This window comes from Elephas maximus, chromosome 3 (genome assembly GCF_024166365.1).
Source record: "Elephas maximus indicus isolate mEleMax1 chromosome 3, mEleMax1 primary haplotype, whole genome shotgun sequence".
NCBI classification, from domain to species: Eukaryota; Metazoa; Chordata; class Mammalia; order Proboscidea; family Elephantidae; genus Elephas; species Elephas maximus.
In genome coordinates this window covers 66,398,965-66,416,969 of record NC_064821.1, presented here as the reverse complement: position 1 = coordinate 66,416,969, position 18,005 = coordinate 66,398,965, and the positions used below count along the sequence as shown (strand labels likewise).

Sequence of the window (18,005 nt, the reverse complement as noted above, 5' to 3'; positions counted from 1 at the left end):
CACCTCTAAGTAAAGAAAACAAAAGTCCTCACAACTGGACCAATAAGCATCATCATGATAAACAGAGAAAATATTGAACTTTGTCAAGGATCATTTTGCTTGGGTCCACAATCAATGTCCATGGAAGCAGCAGTCAAAAAATCAGATGACACATTGCATTGGGCAATTCTACTGCAAGAGATCTCTTCAAAGTGTTAAAAAACAAAAATACCACTTTAAGGACTTAGGTGTGCCTGATCCATGCCATGGTGTTTTCAGTGGCCTCATATGGATGCAAAAGCTGGACAATGAGTAAGAAATAACCAAGAAGAATTGACACCTTTGAATTATGGTGTTGGTGAACAATATTGAATGTACCATGGACTGCCAAAAGAATGAACAAATCTATCTTGGAAGAAGTACAGCCAGAATGCTCATTAGAAGCAACTTTGTTTTACATACTTTGCACATGTTATCAGGGGGGACCAGTCCCTGAACAAGGACATAATGCTTGATAGAGCAGAGGGTCAGGGAAAAAGAGAAAGGCCCTCAACGAGATGGATCGACACAGTGGCTGGAGCAATGGGCACAAACATAGCAATGATTGTGAGGATAGCACAGGACCAGGCGGTATTTCATTCTGTTGTACATAGGGTCGCTGTGAGTAGCAATTGACCCAACAGCACCTGACAGCAGCAACAAGAAGGCCGTTGTAAGGATTAAATGAGTTAATGCATGTGGAGTGTTTATATCAGGGTTTGCCATGTGATAAGCATTCCATAAGTATGTTGGCTATTCTTATTTAAAGAATTCCATTCTACTAGAAAATGCTAAGTTTCTATGATTGGAGGCTTCGGGTAAGGGAGAGGAGTTGAATCTGACTGAGGGTTTAAACATGGAGGGTGAGAGAATGGCAAAGTAATTACTTTGAATTACTTGAACGGGGAAACTCAGACATTGGTGAGATGTTAGTTTAGTGTGGATCATATGGGGTTTGAGGGCCTTATGGAGCATCCATGACGAGATGTCCTTTAGGGAGCTGGAAATGTGGACAGGGTTCAAGAGAGGGATGAAGTCCCAAAAGGCAGATGGAGAGTCATCCCAATAAAAGAAATTGTTAGGAGAAGGCACAGACCTGATGAGAGAGACGAGAGTTAGAGCATGTAGTAAGAAGACGGGCCAGGGCAGCAACATCTTGGCCTCATTCCATTTACACATTTGTAATGTGTGCACTTTGCCATATTTCATTGATTCAAAGATGCCATTGATTTTAAGGTGTACCATTATGTACAAGTACAGAAGAAATACTATCAATAATTATGGTATATTATTGACTGTGGAAACTCTGGTGGCTTAGTGGTTACAAGCTACAGCTGCTAACCAAAAGGTCGGCAGTTCAAATCCACCAGGTGCTCCTTGGAAATCCTATGGGGCGGTTCTACTCTGTCCTATAGGGTTGCTATGGTTTTTTGGTTATTGACAGGGAGGCACAATTAATTTCAAAGATACAAAAACTGTGAAAAAAATATGTCTTAGAATTCATGAAAAAGTATACGCCAGGCACTGTGTCAGGCATCATAGGAAGGAAAATGGAATACAGAGATGAAAAAGACCCTGCCTTCGAGAAGTTTCCAATCTCGAGCCAGCACAACTTGTACAAGACAAGGTCATGGAAGCTCCATAGACACGTACAAACTCCCTGAGGGACGAAATTGCTGGGCTGAGGGCTGTGGGTACCATGGTCTCAGGGAACATGAAGTTCAATTGGCATAACAGTTTATAAAGAAATTGTTCTACATTCTACTTTGATGAGCAGCATCTGAAGTCTTAAAAGCCTGTGTGCAGCCATCTAAGATACTCCACTGGTCTCACCCCTTCGGGAACAAGGGAGAATGAAGAAAAATGAAGACACAAGGCAAAGGTTAGTCCAAAGGACTAATGGGCCACAACTAGCACAGCTTCCACCAGACTGAGTCCAGTACAATGAGATGGTGCCCGGCTACCACCAATGACTGTTCTGACAGGGATCACAACAGAGGGTTCTAGACAGAGCTGGAGAAAAATGTAGAACAAAACTCTAACTCACACACACACACAAAAACAAAACAGACTTACTAGTCTGTCAGAGACTGGAGAAACCCGAAAGTCTGGCCCCAGGACGCCCTTTTAGCTCAGTAATGAAGTCACTCCTGAGGTTCACCCTTCAGCCAAAGATTAGACAGGCCTATAAAACTAAGCAAGACTGAAGGGGTACAACAGCCTAGGGGCAAGGACTAGAACGCAGAAGGGGACAGGAAAGCTGGTAATAGGGAACCAAGGTTGAGAAGGGAGAGTGTTAACATGTCATGGGGTTGTTAACCAATGTCATAAAACAATATGTGTACTAACTGTTTAATGAGAAACTAGTTTGTTCTGTAAACCTTCATCTAAAGTACAATAAAAAAGAAAACAAAGAAGCTTCCCATCTCATAGAGAGATAATACTTACAGATACTTTTACCACAGGACTGATTGAAACAATGCTATGATGCAGGCACCAGAAATGTTCTGAGATCAGCTGGTGTCTGTCAAGTATTTATAGTGGTTATTAATATAGACAGAAATGACAGCCACATCTTACATAGGCTTTCTGGTCCTCCCCCTCTTTTTCCCTGATACCTGATATTTCTAGTAACAAAGCCTTTCAATACCTTTTTTGAATGAATTGAGATAATAAATTAAAACACCACATGGTGAATATAAAATTGGTACAACGTCTATGGAAGGCAATTTGGCAGTATCAAAATTACAAATGCATTTGCTCTTTGAACCTGCAATACCAGTTCTAGGAATATATCTTATAGATACATTCACATATGTGGGAAACACCATATGTACAAGGTTATTCATTACGGCATTGTTTGAAATAGCAAATGATTTGGAATAACCTATGAGCCGTGGATAAGGGACTGGTTAAATAGATTGTGGAACATTCGCACAATGTACTCTACACAGCTGGAAACCAGATCAGTGTATGAAAGGGAAAGTCCCTGACATGTATTGTTAAGTGAAAAAATGCTAAGCACAGAACAGGTACAGTAAGTTGCTAACCAAGAGGTTGGAGGTTCAAACTCATCCAGCGGCTGTGCAGGAGAAAAACCTGGCAATCTGTTTCCATAAAGATTACAGCCTAGAAAACTCTATGGGGCAGTTCTACTCTGTCACATGGGGTAGCTATGAGTTGAATCAACTTGTATTTTAAAAAAAGGTGTGAGGCGAACCAATAAAATAGGAAATAACAAATGTTGGAGAGGCTGCAGGGAGATTGGAACACTTAAGCACGGCTGGTGGGAATGCAAAATGATAAACCATTTTGGAAAACGATATGGCACTTCCTTAGAAAGCTAGAAATAGAAATACCATATGACCCAACAATCCTACTCCTAAGAATATATCCTAGAGAAATAGGAGCCTTCACATGAATAGATATATGCACACCCATGTTCACTGCAGCTTTGTTCACAATAGCAAAAAGATGGAAACAACCTAGATGCCCATCAACAGATAAATGGATAAACAAACTGTGGTACATACACACAATGGAGTAGTACATAACCATAAAGAACAACGATGTATCTGTGAAGCATCTCACAACACAGATGAATCCGGAGGGCATTATGCTGAGTGAAACAAGTCAATCACAAAAGGACAAATATTGTATGAGACCCCTACTGTAAAAACTCATGAAAAGGTTTACACACAAAAAGAAACAGCCTTTGATGGTTACGCAGGAGGGGAGTGGTGGGGATGGAAAAACACTAAATAGACAATAGATAAGTGATAACTTTGGTGAAGAGTAAGACAGTTCACAATACTGGGGAAGCCAGCAAAACTTGTACAAGACAAGGTCATGGAAGCTCCATAGACATGTACAAACTCCCTGAGGGACGGAATTGCTGGGCTGAGGGCTGTGAGGACCATGGTCTCGGGGAACATCTAGCTCAATTGGCATAACGGTTTATAAAGAAATTGTTCTACATTCTACTTTGGCGAGTATTGTCTGGGGTATTAAAAGCCTGTGAGCGGCCATCTAGGATACTCCACTGGTCTCACCCCTTCGGGAGCAAGGAATAATGAAAAAAACTAAAGATACAGTGGAAAGATTAGTCCAAAGGACTAATGGACCACATCTACCATGGCCTACACCAGAATGAGTGCAGTACAACTAGATGGTGCCCAGCTACCACCACTGACTGCTCTGACAGGGATCACAGTAGATGGTTTGTTTCAGACAGAGGTGGAGAAAAATGTAGAACAAAATTCTAACTCTAAAAGAAAGACCAGACTTACTGGGCTGACAGAGACTGGGGAAACCCTGAGTGCATGGCCTCCTGACACATTTTCAGCTCTGTAATGAAGTCACTCCTGAGGCTCACCCTTCACCCAAAGATTGGACAGGCTCATAAAACAAAACAAGACTAAAGGGACACACCAGCCCAGGGGCAAGGACTAGAAGGCAGGAGGGAACAGGAAAGCTGGTAATAGGAAACCCAAGGTTGAGAAGGGAGAGTGTTGACATGTCATGGGATTGTTAACCAATGTCATAGAACAATACGTGTACTAACTGGTTAATGAGAAACTAGTTTGTTCTGTAAACCTTCATCTAAACTACAATAAAAAAAAATTTTTTTTAAAGTGGGGATAAGAATACATATTTATGCATTTGCTTATGTACTCATGAAGAAACTCTAGAAGGATACACTGGAACCTGGTAACGATGATTACGGTGGGGGTAGGTGGATAGACAACTTGGCAGACGGAGATAGAGAAGGGAGGAGGACTGAGTCAGTAATAATTGACACAAGGCCAATCCCCAAAATGCAAAGATAATTCACATTCCCACTTTATCACTTCTCCATCTCTGACACCAGCCACTCATGTGGCATTCTCTCTCTCAATCCCTAACCACCCAGAGTTAGGTCTTTACAAAACAACTGCCTGCATAGCCCTCTCTGTCCACCAGCCACCCAAGGCTGGTTCCTTACAAATTAGGACTCTGTCCATCTAATCAACTGCCAGATAGGCAAACACCAGGCCCACTGACTTTCACTGCCCCCAGTGGGCTTGCTAACTCACTAGAATGAAACAAAATTCATGGAAAGGGTTATACTCACTATAACGTTTTTAATATAACCACAAAAGGACATACCTGAAGAGATGCAGGCAAGATGTGGAAGTTTTCACCACTGAGCTTCTTGTCCCCAGAGATGTGCCAGTCCTCATACGTGTATCAGCAATACAAAAGCTCAAAAGGAAACTCCGAGGCCGGGGGTCCTTTTTAATAGTTATTGGAGTCTATGCTTGACGGTTTATGCGTTCCATTTCATTCTTGACGACTTCCAATTTTCCTAGATTCGTGCTTCGTATAGTCCACATTTTGATTATTAATGGATGTTTGCAGCTGTTTCTTCTCATTTTGAGTTGTGCCACATCAGCAAATGAAGGTCCTGAAAGCTTGACTCTATCCACATCATTAAGGTCAACTCTAGTTTGAGGAGGCACCTCTTCCCCAGTCATCTTTTGAGCGTCTTCCAACCTGAGGGGCTCATCTTCCAGCACTATATCAAGCAATGTTCTGCTGCTAAATACCAGAAAGATGTTTACCATGTTTTATTGACTGTGCAAAGGCATTTGACTGTGTGGATCATAACAAGTTATGGATAACATTGCAAAGAATGGGAATTCCAGAACACCTAATTGTGCTCATGAGGAACCTGTACATAGCTCAAGAGGCAGTCATTCGAACAGAACAAGGGGATACCGCGTGGTTTAAAGTCAGGAAAGGTGTGTGTCAGGGTTGTATTCTTTCATCATAGCTATTCAATCTGTATGCTGAGCAAATAATCTGAGAAACTGGACTATATGAAGAAGAATGGGGCATCCTGATTGAAAGAAGACTCATTAACAACCTGCGTATGCTGAGGACACCTTGCTTGCTGAAAGTGAAGAGGACTTGAAGCACTTACTGATGAAGATCAAAGACCACAGCCTTCAGTATGGATTACACCTCAACATAAAGAAAACAAAAATCCTCACAACTGGACCAATAAGCAACATCATGATAAACGGAGAAAAGATTGAAGTTGTCAAGGATTTCATTTTACTTGGATCTACGGTCAACACCCATGGAAGCAGCAATCAAGAAATCGAAAGACGCATTGCATTGAGTAAATCTGCTGCAAAAGACCTCTTTAAAGTGTTGATAAGGAACGATGTCGCCTGGAAGACTAAGGCCTGACCCAAGCCATGGTGTTTTCAATCGCCTTCTATGCACATGAAAGGTTCATAATGAATAAAGAAGACCGAAGAAGAATTGACGCCTTTGAATTGCAATATCGGAGAAGAATATTGAATGTGGACTGCCAAAAGAATGAAAAAATCTGTCTTGGAAGAAGTACAACCAGAACACTTCTTAGAAGCAAAGATGGCAAGACTACATCTCACATACTTTGGACATGTTGTCAGGAGGGATCAGTCCCTGGAAAAGGACATCATGCTTGATAAAGTAGAGGGTCAGCAAAAAAAGAGGACAACCCTCAATGAGATGGACTGGCACAGTGGCTGCAATGATGGGCTTAAGCAGAACATGTATTGTGAGGATGGTGCAGGACCCGGGAGTATTTCGTTCTGTTGTACACAGGGTTGATATGAGTCAGAATTTTTTTCTATGGCACTTAACAACAACAATGCATGACTGAGCCCTTAATGCATAGTCAATAATTGACCAAATCACTGATATGCATAACTGATTCCATCATGCCCCTCCTTTTCATGAAGTCAATTCACCGCATGTGGTCCTTGGGCTCCCACCTTATTCACCCACATTAAAGTTTTGCTTGACCGTTTTAGAAAAACAAAGACATCTTGAATTGCTGGGGAGTTCCAAAGGCTATTTTCAGAAACCAGAGACCGAAGGCCAAATCAAGTTCTTTATTCCACAAGGACTCTATTTTTAAACCATGTGAATGTGCTAACTATTCAAAATACTAAATTAATTGAATTATTAAAAATGCCTCATAGGAAGAGTTAACCCAGTGAGTATGATTCCCACCAAGGAGTGAAAATATCCATTCATTCAGTAACCTGTAACAACAGAATAACTAATATAGCAATAATAGTTCATAAGTGTTAAACACTTAGGATGGGCCAGGCATTTTGCTAAGCTCTTTTATGTACATTATCTCATTTACCCTCATCACCCCCATATGGTGCAGGTGTCTAATATCACAGAAGTAGATGAAAGAGGTTTTTCTTGCTTTTTTTTTAAAGTCAGCTGGGAACATCCAGGCCCCACTATGCTGCGCCAGGCCCAATGCAGACACACCCCTACCTGTAGTAGCTAATAGTCTAGTGAGGGAGACAGATGTGCAAAATACCAGATTCACAGACAGGTTTTGAAGAGGGAAGGGAGTGCTAGATCACAGGTGCCTGAGGATTAGGACACAAAGAGAACAGACAAGCTGGTGACAAGGAGAAAACCTCTCCCACGACACCCTTTTGCCAAGGACAGGCTCTGTAAGCAGTTGTGGAACTCGGCGGCGCCTATGTGGGAGACAACCCCTGCAGCCTCAGAACCAACAATGAACAAAGGCTGCCTGATGCTTTCTGGGAACACAGCAGATCTGACAACAGCCTGGCCCATTTGATCAGTGTAGACATTCCTCTGGACTTTGAAGCCTAAAGTGCTCCCCTTTAGCTGTCTACACAGATCAAATAAACTGGATGACTGCCATATCTAGACTTCACTTTGTGCTAACCCATGATCACAGCCAGCTCCACAGCAATCCTACCAAACCATCTGAACAGAGGCAAAAATAATTCTCACAGGCAAAGATAGACGGTTCCAAAATGTGAACATTAACTCCTTGCAGGAGGTAGTGATTTTGAAATTAGTTTTAGGAAGCTTCAGAGAAGGGAGTTTCTGCCCTCTTCGAAGTGAAGTGGCGAAACAACTATGTTACCTCCTTACAGTTTAAAACCCTTTGTATTCCAGGGCCGAGATACGAACACCCATAGGAGTTGGCAAGAAATAGCTAATCTAGCTCTCGAAAAAGTAGCCCCACATTGAAGAACGTCCCTGGAGTGCAAATGGTTAAGCGCTCAGCTGCTGCTAACTAAAAGGTGGGAGGTTCAAGTCTACCCAGAGGTGCCTCAGAAGAAGGGCCTGGTGATCTCCTTGTGAAAAGTCAGCCACCGGAAACTCTATGAGGAACAGTTCTACCCTGACACACATGGGGTCGCCAAGAGTCAGAATCAACTTGATGGCAACTGGTTCTTTTTTTTTTTTTGGTACCCTGAAGAGAACAGGGATTATTGTACCTCACAAGCAGCTTTTCATTCCTAGGGTCATTCTAGGGGAAATCTTACTCCAGCTCCTTTAGTCCTCAAGGGGCTACATAAACAGCAGTGAGAATGTCCTTGTTATAGACCGGTAGCATCAGGCATCGAACAACAAATCTAAAAGCCAAGTGGCTTCATTAAAAAAGATTAAAAATCTACATGAGTTCTAACATCTACGTTCCTGGCTGTGGTTTCCATGGAAATAGACATGGGCTCTAAGGGGAAAGAGGTGGGGGAAGAAGCAGTGTAAGTGCTTTAAAATAATCAGTGTTTTGAAAGATTTATTTTTTTCTTGTCACAACATTAGTAGTCAGAAATGTGAGATTCTTGTGTGGCAATTTCTTGTATTTTATGTATATATATATATGCATCGCATGGGTGGGATCTTCTGCGAACCTCCAGATCAAGTACACTGACTTCAAGATAAAAGACAGGCTCAGGGATAATAGGCCCTTTGACCTTGGGTTCCCTGCTCATTTGTGTGCCTGGCAATCTGTCAGTTTTCAGCCAGGTCTTAACCCCACTCTTCTCCAGCTTTTCTAAGGAATTCTGAGATACGGATCAGAACAGTGACAGATAGAAACACCTGGCCATTTTGTGGCTAAGTTTGGTCTGAGAGGGAGAGGCTTTTCAAGGCTCAGAGTAGGAATTATTCCTGGTCCTGCTCACAAGCTATGGGAAAACCACTTAGATTGGCTCGGGGAGGCCGACCCCATACAAGAGCAGATTGTTGAGAAAAATGCCGCAACAAGCATATTTTAGGCAACAGTGCGTTGTTGATTGTTTTGTGTGGTGTGTCTGCTGTGTGATCCAGTTTTAATTGTCCCAGGCACCTGTTAATTGTATTTTTATCTCTGGTGCATAGCTAGTATGACCTGGACATTGGGAGTCTTTTTTTTTAAATTAGGACTGTTGTTTCTGGAGAGTTGGTCATACTTGCTTCCGGATTTTAGGAGGCAGTGTCCATTGATTAATGCAATGAATGTGTCCTTTCTCCTAGTCGGGACCATAAAACAGGTGTCCAGGTGTAATAACCACCTTTTTTTTTTAGAGGACACAGCTTTGGTCTGGGAACCATGATCTTTTTATTTTTCCTTTGACCTTTTTGTGGGAGGGAGAGAGGCCAGTCATTTTAAGTTGTCCAGGGTCAAACCAATTTCTTTTGTGTTTCCGATCTACCTAGGCCATGGGAAATTGTGACCTTGTGGTTCGTTTTGTTCTGATTCTTAAAAAGAGCCCAGCCCGCTCTGAGGAGCACGTGCTGTAAGAACAAAAGCAACACTTAACTGCAGTCCCTGTAGTCTAGAACTGCTACTGCTATTCTTTTCCTATCGTCAGGCAAAAGCTTGGCAGAACAGATGGAGTCTGCATTTAAGCCGAGTGCCTTTGTTAGATCAGAGATCAAATTCCAGAGCCTCACGCTTTTTTCCCCCACGGGTCCCTGGCCACTAGTTCGGGGACTCTGGGATGGTTTTGAGAAAGTGCGCAGTGGAGAGGGCCACGCCCGCGACATGTTAGGGCTGAATGGGATAGGGATTATGATGATGTCACAATACAGGTGACACGCAGGTGTATGGGGTAAGGCGCTAGAGGCAGGGGGCCATAAAGGGTTGTGGAGTGGCATTGTCCTGTCACAAGGGCTCGGGCGTCTTACGCGGCGGCGAGGGGTGGGGGACCAGAGGGAAGACTGCTGTCAAAGTGCAGCCCTTGGGCGTTGCAGGGCACGTGGCTCGACAGAAGCGGAGTCGAGGCTGCCACCGTCCGAGAGGTAGGGAGGGCCCCCGCCCCCGCCCCCGCCCCGCCCTTTTCCTAGTGATGGGAGAGCCAGTTCGGACTCGGTCCGGGACCACGGCAACGCCCGCTTCCCGAGCGAGACCAACCGCCCCCGGCCTTCGTTCACACCTGGGGAGACACCCCGCAAGCAGCCCCCACCCCTCGCATTGTCCTCCAGCCCCCCAGCCTGAACTACACTTCCCGAGGTGCTCCGGGGTCCCGAGGGGCGGGGCCCCACTTGGGTTGTGGCGGGCGGGGCCGGCACGTGCCGCCCCTCTCAGCCAATGCGGAGCCCTGCGGGGAGGTCACGTGCCGCTGTTTGGCGCTTTTGTGCGCGCCGGGGTCTGTTGGTGCTCAGAGTGTGGCCAGGCGGCTCGGACCGAGCAGGTGGGTTCAGGCTCTCAGGAGGAAAAAGGGTGAGGGCAGCAAGAGGGACGGAGCTAGCCGGAGGGGCTGGGCCTTGGCGGCGGCCCCCTGCTGGAGGCCGGCGGGCGGGGCCGGGAGCCCAAGAGGGGCTGGCGGGCGGGGGTCGCTGGCTTTGTGTGTAGTTCGGGCGGAGCGCCGGCTTTGTCCTGGCTCCCTGGGGGGCGCGGCTGTCCTGGGGAAGGGGCGCGGCCAGCCGGCCGAGCTGTGGGCGGCATCCTCGGGGTGCTATCGAGGAGACAATAGGGGGCGTGGGCCCTCGTCGTGTCCCTGTCTTTGCGAGCGCGGCCCCGCCGGGGTCCCCTTTGTCTGAAGGGGCGGGGCGGCCCCTGGGATCAGTGGCCATAGGGCGGAGTTGCGGGCAGCCAGAGCTGGACCCCTTCCCTGTGGTCGCAGTCGCCCTCACGCCGTGACTTAGAGGCCGCACCCGGGGGACTGACGCCCCAAAAGAACGCCCCTGGCCGTGCTGCGGGGTGCGCGGACTGCTTGGGCGTCGACAGTTTGGGGGTGGGGGCGATGGAAGGAGGTATCGAGCCTGCTCCCGGGGATGGGGCGTCCGGGGGTTCGCGCCACCCGCTGAGCTGCAGCGGGGGCGCCCTCGAGGTAATTTTGGCGGGAGTGGGGGGGGCATCAAGGCGGGGGCGAGCCCGGGAAGGGCGGAGTTGCCCGGATAGGACCGTTAGCCCCTCCCATCCCTCCCCTTCCCACGCGCGCGCGCTCCGGGGTGTTGAGAGTTCCGGGAGATTCGAAAAGGCGCGGGGAGGAAGGGGGCGGGGCCAGGCTGCTGAGCTCAGGGCGCGGTCTCATTGGCTGAGGGTGGCTTGCTGCTTCTCCTCGCCTGGACCAGGGCCACGCCCATCCTGGGGCAGGTGCCGCGTCCACTGCTGTGCCCCGGCTTGAAGGTTTAGCTGTCTCTGATTTTAATCTCTAAGGAGTTGGGAATCTATATTCTTACCATTTTGTTACTAGCCTGGGGTCTGTAAGAATCATGACCTTAAAAAAATTAACAAGGGATGTAAGGTTTTTTATGACATAAGGTAGCAAATGTAACCTAAAACTCAGAGGTTTATAAAGCTAATTACTGCCCGCTGTTGGGCAAGGAGTTTCAACCCTAGAAACAATAGGAGTTGAACATTACTGATTAGTATTAGCGTGGGCGTTTTGTTTCCCACCGTGGCAGACACAGACAAAGCAGGGGTGGGTATTTCATTTGCACAATGAGTTGTAGACAGTGTTAAGATGGCTCCGGTCTCAGTGCTGTGAGTTGAATCTGGAATATATTCTCACTATTTGGAAAAAATATTTTAGTGCTTATTGAAACAAAATCCAAGCTTGTAGCTTAACCTCGTCTAATTTTAAAGATCCCAGAGTTGTTTTTTGAATGCGTAAGCTCAGTTAACTTGCTTTTCTTCAATGTGAATATTCAGCTCGAATTTCCAGATATGCTTCAGTATTTTACAGATACTGATAATTTTCTCTCGTGGTTAATGAGTCTTACTTAATTCCATAGTAGTGATTTTTCTAATACTGATTTGTGTGGATGTGATTTGAGGTCCCTTTATATCGATGGGATATAGAAATACACAGAAATTGATTGCATGCTTTTGAAAATCGTTTTCAGGGTTTTCCTTATCAGTGGATTGCATAGAATACACTGCCAGTCTCTTCTGTTCACCATGGCTTCTTCTGGTAGGTAACCTGTTTGGAAAAGCTGAAATTGTGATGGGCTTAGAGTTTTAGGAGATGGCTCAGGTTTTAAAGCCTTTCGTTCGACACTTGTGTTTTCATTTTATAAAGAAAACCTATTTTGTGAATAGGAGAATAAAGAAAAAAACCAAGACAGATATCACTTGAATGTAGTGAGAGCACGTAATTTTTTTCATTGTTAAGACTGTTTGGCTTGGTCCAAAGCAAAACCGGAGTTTTGCATGAGAATTTCTTTTGTCTATGAAAGTGATTGTCAAAATGGATGTTGCAGAGCGATGTTTATTAATCTAAAAATGCTGAGCTTTGTTTTTTGGGGAGGTAGTCTTTTTTCTTACCTGCAAACTCAGCTTCCTCATCAGCCCTAATGCTTTTCGTTAATTTGATTTGGTTTTTAGAAAATTATAAAACAATAGAATAGGAGAAGCCCATTTTTCTGAATGCGTTGCAGATATCCAGGTGAAAGAACTGGAGAAGCGGGCCTCAGGCCAGGCCTTCGAGCTGATACTCAGCCCTCGTTCAAAAGAGTCTGTCCCAGAATTCCCCCTTTCCCCTCCGAAGAAGAAGGACCTTTCCCTGGAGGAAATTCAGAAGAAATTAGAAGCTGCTGAAGAAAGACGCAAGGTAAACATCAGAATTCAGAGAAAACAGGATATTTACTAATGTAATATAACAAGTCAGTTTTATTTCCATACAGGAGGAAGATAGAATTGCAGCTACACCGATTATAATTGAAAATTACACATGCCCATGCTGGGAGAATTACCAGCTGCCTTTTATTGAGCTTCTGTTATATGCCAGCTCCTTTACTTTTACTTTTCTCCTTTAATACAGTGGCCCTACAAGGTAGATGTTGTCTAAGGTATGGAGATTAGAAAACAGTCTCAGGAATGAATGTTAAGTCGTTTTCCCGAAGCCACCCAACTAGTAAGTGTTGGAGCCAGAATTTAAGCCCAGGTCTGTCTTAAACTAAAGCTCACGCTTCTTGTGCTTTCTGTGTAAAAAATAGAGCATTTGTTGGCAGGATGATTTTGTTGGAGGTTTTTTTTTTCCCCCTCCTTTTGTTCCCTTGTCCCTTGGTGTTTTTTTGTTTAGTTTAATTTTTTTGAAAGCTATACAATAAAAACATTTTAAATTGCTAGTAATGTGGTTGTGTTGCTTAACTAGCATTGTGGCAGCTTTTTTCTTATCTAAGCGATTCTGTTATAAGCAGACATCTTTAAGAAGAACTAAGAAAAATCAAATATTAATGTGCTGGTTGTAGAAGAATTGGGAGACAGAAAGTTATAAATAGGACATTAAAAGTATTCATAAACCTACTTCCCAGAAATAACCACTGTTAGTATTTTGGTGTATTTCCTTCTGGTCAACATTATTCTACTGATTAAGGACTTTACATAAATTACCGTTTAGATCCCCTTCCTAACAACCCTGATTGGAGGCTGGGTTTAATTTTAAAGATGAGGAAACTAAGGCAGAAAAAGGTAAAGTAGCGACCTGCCTGAGATCACACAACCAGTGAGATCTGAAGTCTAGTATGTGTAAGTGGGCTCTCACGTGCACACACACACACAGATGTGTACACATATATAACTAGTTACTGTCAGACTCATGGCAACCACATGTGTATCAGAGCTGTGCTCCCTAGGGATTTCATCGCCTGATTTTCCAGAAGGAGGTCACCGGGCTTTCCTTCTGAAGTGCCCCTAGGTGGACTCCAACCTCTAACCTTTAGGTTAGCCAAGCGTCTTAAGTGTTTGCACCACCCAGGCACTCCACACACATATAGAGGCCCCCTTTTAAGCTGCTGTATAGCAAGTGCCTTTCAGTGCCACGTGTTACCTGCACGTGCACTGACTCACGTCAATGCTGTAAACCATTTCCCCAGTAAGAGCAGTGTTTGCACTGTGCCTTGTCTCCTGCCTGCTCTCCTATGGAGTTGGTGTTCATAGAGTAAGAGGAAGAGATGGAACCAAAGGCTGGACAGAAGTTTTTTTAGGAATCATCCCTGGCCCTGTTGTCATTAGCCTGTGCTTTACATAGTAACTGGTTAAATATAGTGAAACTCTTATCATTACTGGGATTTTATGGAAGAGAATTAACAGCCAGTGGCAGTTGTAGCAGATGCTCTGTTGTTATCCTGGAAGTACTGCTTCCAAACGCGTCTGCATCTGTTTGGTAACAAGCTATTCTGAGTCTCTGTTGAAGGAGGCACACCGTGGTAACAACTCCAGCAGGATGGAAGTTGGTACATCGTCCGTAGATAAAAACTAACAAGCCTTTCCTTGAAATAAATCTCACTGGCTTAAATAGTAATCTAGAGACTTAGTCTTAAATTTTTATCATTCACATACATTTTTTTAACCAATTATGGTTAATTTTTTTATAATACCCTGGTTTTCTTTGGGTAGCCTGAAATTCTTTACGTGAAAGCTCCATTCTTAAGTGACTATCACTCAAATCATCTTGATCCCATTAAGGTGTAAATCTTACCATGATTTTCTTCAGGAATAATTGGGTAAGAGATCCCTGAACAAATACAGGCAGTTTTCTGAAGTAAATACAAACACTAGAAAAGAATATGATTTTCACAGTGTTTTATGGTAGGAATAATTCAGGTCCTGACTTAAGAATTATTTAAACGGACTTTATTTTCTGCCTCTTTTCAGTCCCCCAGTAAGTTTCTGTTGTAATTTTAACTAACGCTAAGTACGTTTCAGAGAGCCTAGCCTGTTACAAACTCTTTTCCCAGTCTCATGAAGCTGAGGTCTTGAAGCAGCTTGCTGAGAAACGAGAGCACGAGAAAGAAGTGCTTCAGAAAGCAATAGAAGAGAACAACAACTTCAGTAAAATGGCGGAAGAGAAACTGACCCACAAAATGGAAGCCAACAAAGAGAACCGAGAGGCACAGATGGCTGCCAAACTGGAGCGTTTGCGAGAAAAGGTTGGCTTCTCGTCTTTGCTTTGTAGAGAGGTTAAGAGCTTAAAGTTTGAGGCACCAATGAAGTGGCTTGAACCAATTCCCTTGGTAAAAGGTGTTTGTGTATTTTTGTTACTAGTTGTGCTTAACATGTAAAATGAGAGGTACCTTATTATTTATTTTTCATTGTGCTTTAAGTGAAAGTTTATAAATCAAGTCTCTGGTACAAAATTTATATACACCTTGCTGTGTACGCCTAGTCGCTCTCCCGCAATGAGACAGTGCACTCCTTTCTCCACCTTGTATTCCCTGTGTCCATTCAGCCAGCTTCTGTCCCCCTCTGCCTTCTCATCTCCCCACCAGACGGGAGCTGCCCACGTAGTCTCATGTGTCTACTTGAGCCAAGAAGCTCACTCAAGAGGTACCTTATTTTAAAATGGAATATTCAATAATTTCTAGTGTAATTGTGTGTTCTTTGAAGAGCAGTAGTGGGAAGTTGAGTCATTAGGTTCCACAAGTGACCCAGGAGGTTTGAAGATGATGTCTTAGAACTCTAATTACCTGATTCCCGACAGGCTCTAATGTACGTGTACTGAGACTGTGTTGGGCCATTACGTGGCAGGCTTTTTTCTTTGACTGATTGTATTTACGTATTCTTCCATTTACAGGACAAGCACATTGAAGAAGTGCGGAAGAACAAAGAATCCAAAGATCCTGCTGATGAGGCCGAAGCTGACTAATTTGTTCTGAGAACTGACTTTCTCCCCTTCCCCTTCCTAAATATCCAAAGACTGTACTGGCCAGTGTCATTTTTTTTTTTTTTCCCTCCTGACAAATATTCTAGAAGCTGATGTAGGACTGTATAGGTAGATCCAGGCTGTATGATGTTGTTTTAGGGGCTCAAGGGGAGAAACGAAAAGTGTTTTACTCTTTTTCTAAAGTGTTGAAGTCTTTCTAATGTAGCTATTTTTCTTGTTGCATCTTTTCTACTTCAGTACACTTGGTGTGCTGGGTTAATGGCTAGTACCGTATTGGCTCCGTGGAAACATGTTTGTGAAAAGAGTATGTAGTGGCTTCTTTCAAAACCGTTAGATACTGAATATCTGTTCACTTTTAAATCCCAGTTCTGTCCCAATTTTACCAGATGCTACTGTACTTGAATGGTTAATAAAACTGCACAGTGCTGTTGGTGGCAGTGATTTCTTTTTGTTCAGGTAATTGTCAAGCTGTAGAGACCCTCTCGTCTATATTTGTTCCAGATAGAACCTCTGGGCTGGTGGGAATACCCAGCGTCACATTATTACTGCGAATTCTCTGCCCTCAGAGTTTCTTGCTGCAGAGTTGTTTGCATTGTCTTCTTCCACAATCATCACTTTGTTTTGATGCCTTGGCCCAGATCAGCTGTTAGTATATTCTTTCAGATGTTTATTTGCAAACAAGCATTTTTTTGTTCCTGTGTCCCTGTTAAAAAGCAGATTAAAGGCACAAATGGTATTTCTAGATAACAGTTTAGATGAACTCTTAAAATCCTAGTTACAGATATTAGATGGTTTATTTGCCTTATGTTACATACTGAGAACAGGATTGTGCCCTAATACTTGCCTACCATAGAAGCTATGACTCAGGAATCAAAATATTACTAATAAAGCTTTCTGTGTTGGTGTAGCAACTCCTATACAGTGATTTAAAAGAATCTTATGTGCCACAGTAGCATTTGACTCGGGTGATTAAAGTTGGCAGTTACTTCATTTTGTACCCAGATGCTATGATACTCACCTCCTCCGGAGTGTTGCCTCTCAGTTCAAGGAAAATCTTTGGCAGGTTTCCTCTGCTCTTTGGGAAATGGCCTTAGTTACATAAGAGCATTTGCTTGTCAGACATCTGTATAAAAGCTCGTCGAAGCTGTGCACTAGGTGCTTGCAGGGTGACTGCCGATAACGCAGTGGGTCTGCACGATGCTGGCGCGTGCTCTGCAGCCCTGGCTTTTCCTGGGTTTCGGTTTTATGGAACTTATTTATGAGGATAGTAATAGCCTACCTCGTTGTTAGGATTAAACGAGTTTGGGGTGTGTGTGTAGAGAGAAGAAGCGAGCACTTAGAGCTGTGCCTACTGTGTACTTAGCACTAAATATAAATAGTGATTACTCTTTTCAGCAGAGGCTGGTGAGTGATCTGTTTATTCTCTTGAATCGGAAATGGTTATGCAGCTTTTGTGTGACTTGAATTGACTTCTGAATTTACTTAGACCAAGATGACCAACTGTAGGAGTTCTGAAAACGCTGAATTAAAAAAGTTAGGGCCATGTAGGTCAAATAGAAACAAGATGAAATGTAGTTTAGTGTAAACAATAGGTGTAGACACTACACAGACGGGAGGAGGTGAGGCTCGTTGCAGGGACCCAGCATTATTCACCCTTGGACCCTCAGTCTATGGCACATCGAAAAACCAAAACCAAACCCGTGGCTGTGGAGTCAATAGGACAGAGCAGAACTGCTCCCTAGGGTTTCCAAGGAGCACCTGGTGGATTTGAACTGACTTTTTTGGTTAGCAGCCATAGCTCTTAATTGCTACACCACCAGGGTTTCCCTCTGGTATGTAGTAGATGTTAGAGAAATATTTGCATGGTGGGATGGTACCTACTGGTAATCTTTAACAACACCAGTTCTGAGTAAAAACCAATCCTGTTGCCATCAGGTCAATTCCAGCTCAGGGACACTGAGGTCAGTTCTGGGTAGATGGGAATAGAAAGCCTTAAGATAGAAATTTGTGGTAATGATATTAGGTAGCCTACAGGTGGCAGTAAACTTTTACATAGGACACGTAGGGAAG

At 43.9% G+C, this 18,005-nt stretch overlaps 1 protein-coding gene across 2 annotated transcripts; it reads left to right on the top strand.

Moving 5' to 3' along the window:
* Positions 1-10,435: 10,435 nt before the first annotated feature.
* On the top strand, positions 10,436-16,362 carry STMN1 (stathmin 1). Of its 2 annotated transcripts, none has more exons than XM_049878325.1 (5): positions 10,436-10,517; positions 12,175-12,242; positions 12,709-12,881; positions 15,010-15,201; positions 15,846-16,362. In XM_049878325.1, exons 2-5 carry the CDS (start codon positions 12,230-12,232, stop codon positions 15,915-15,917), a joined length of 450 nt encoding a protein of 149 aa, XP_049734282.1. In that variant the 5' UTR covers positions 10,436-10,517; positions 12,175-12,229; the 3' UTR covers positions 15,918-16,362. The 2 variants fall into 2 exon arrangements, with proteins under 2 accessions (XP_049734282.1, XP_049734284.1); XM_049878327.1 differs by lacking the exon at positions 10,436-10,517 and adding an exon at positions 11,437-11,455.
* The last annotated feature ends 1,643 nt before the right edge of the window (positions 16,363-18,005 follow it).

What these genes read in the sequence shown, in the direction of transcription:
- STMN1 (XM_049878325.1), top strand. An exon ending in CTGCTGAAGAAAGACGCAAG is followed by an intron (nt 12,882 to 15,009) that starts GTAAACATCAGA and finishes CTCTTTTCCCAG; the next exon opens with TCTCATGAAGCTGAGGTCTT. An exon ending in TGGAGCGTTTGCGAGAAAAG is followed by an intron (nt 15,202 to 15,845) that starts GTTGGCTTCTCG and finishes TTCCATTTACAG; the next exon opens with GACAAGCACATTGAAGAAGT.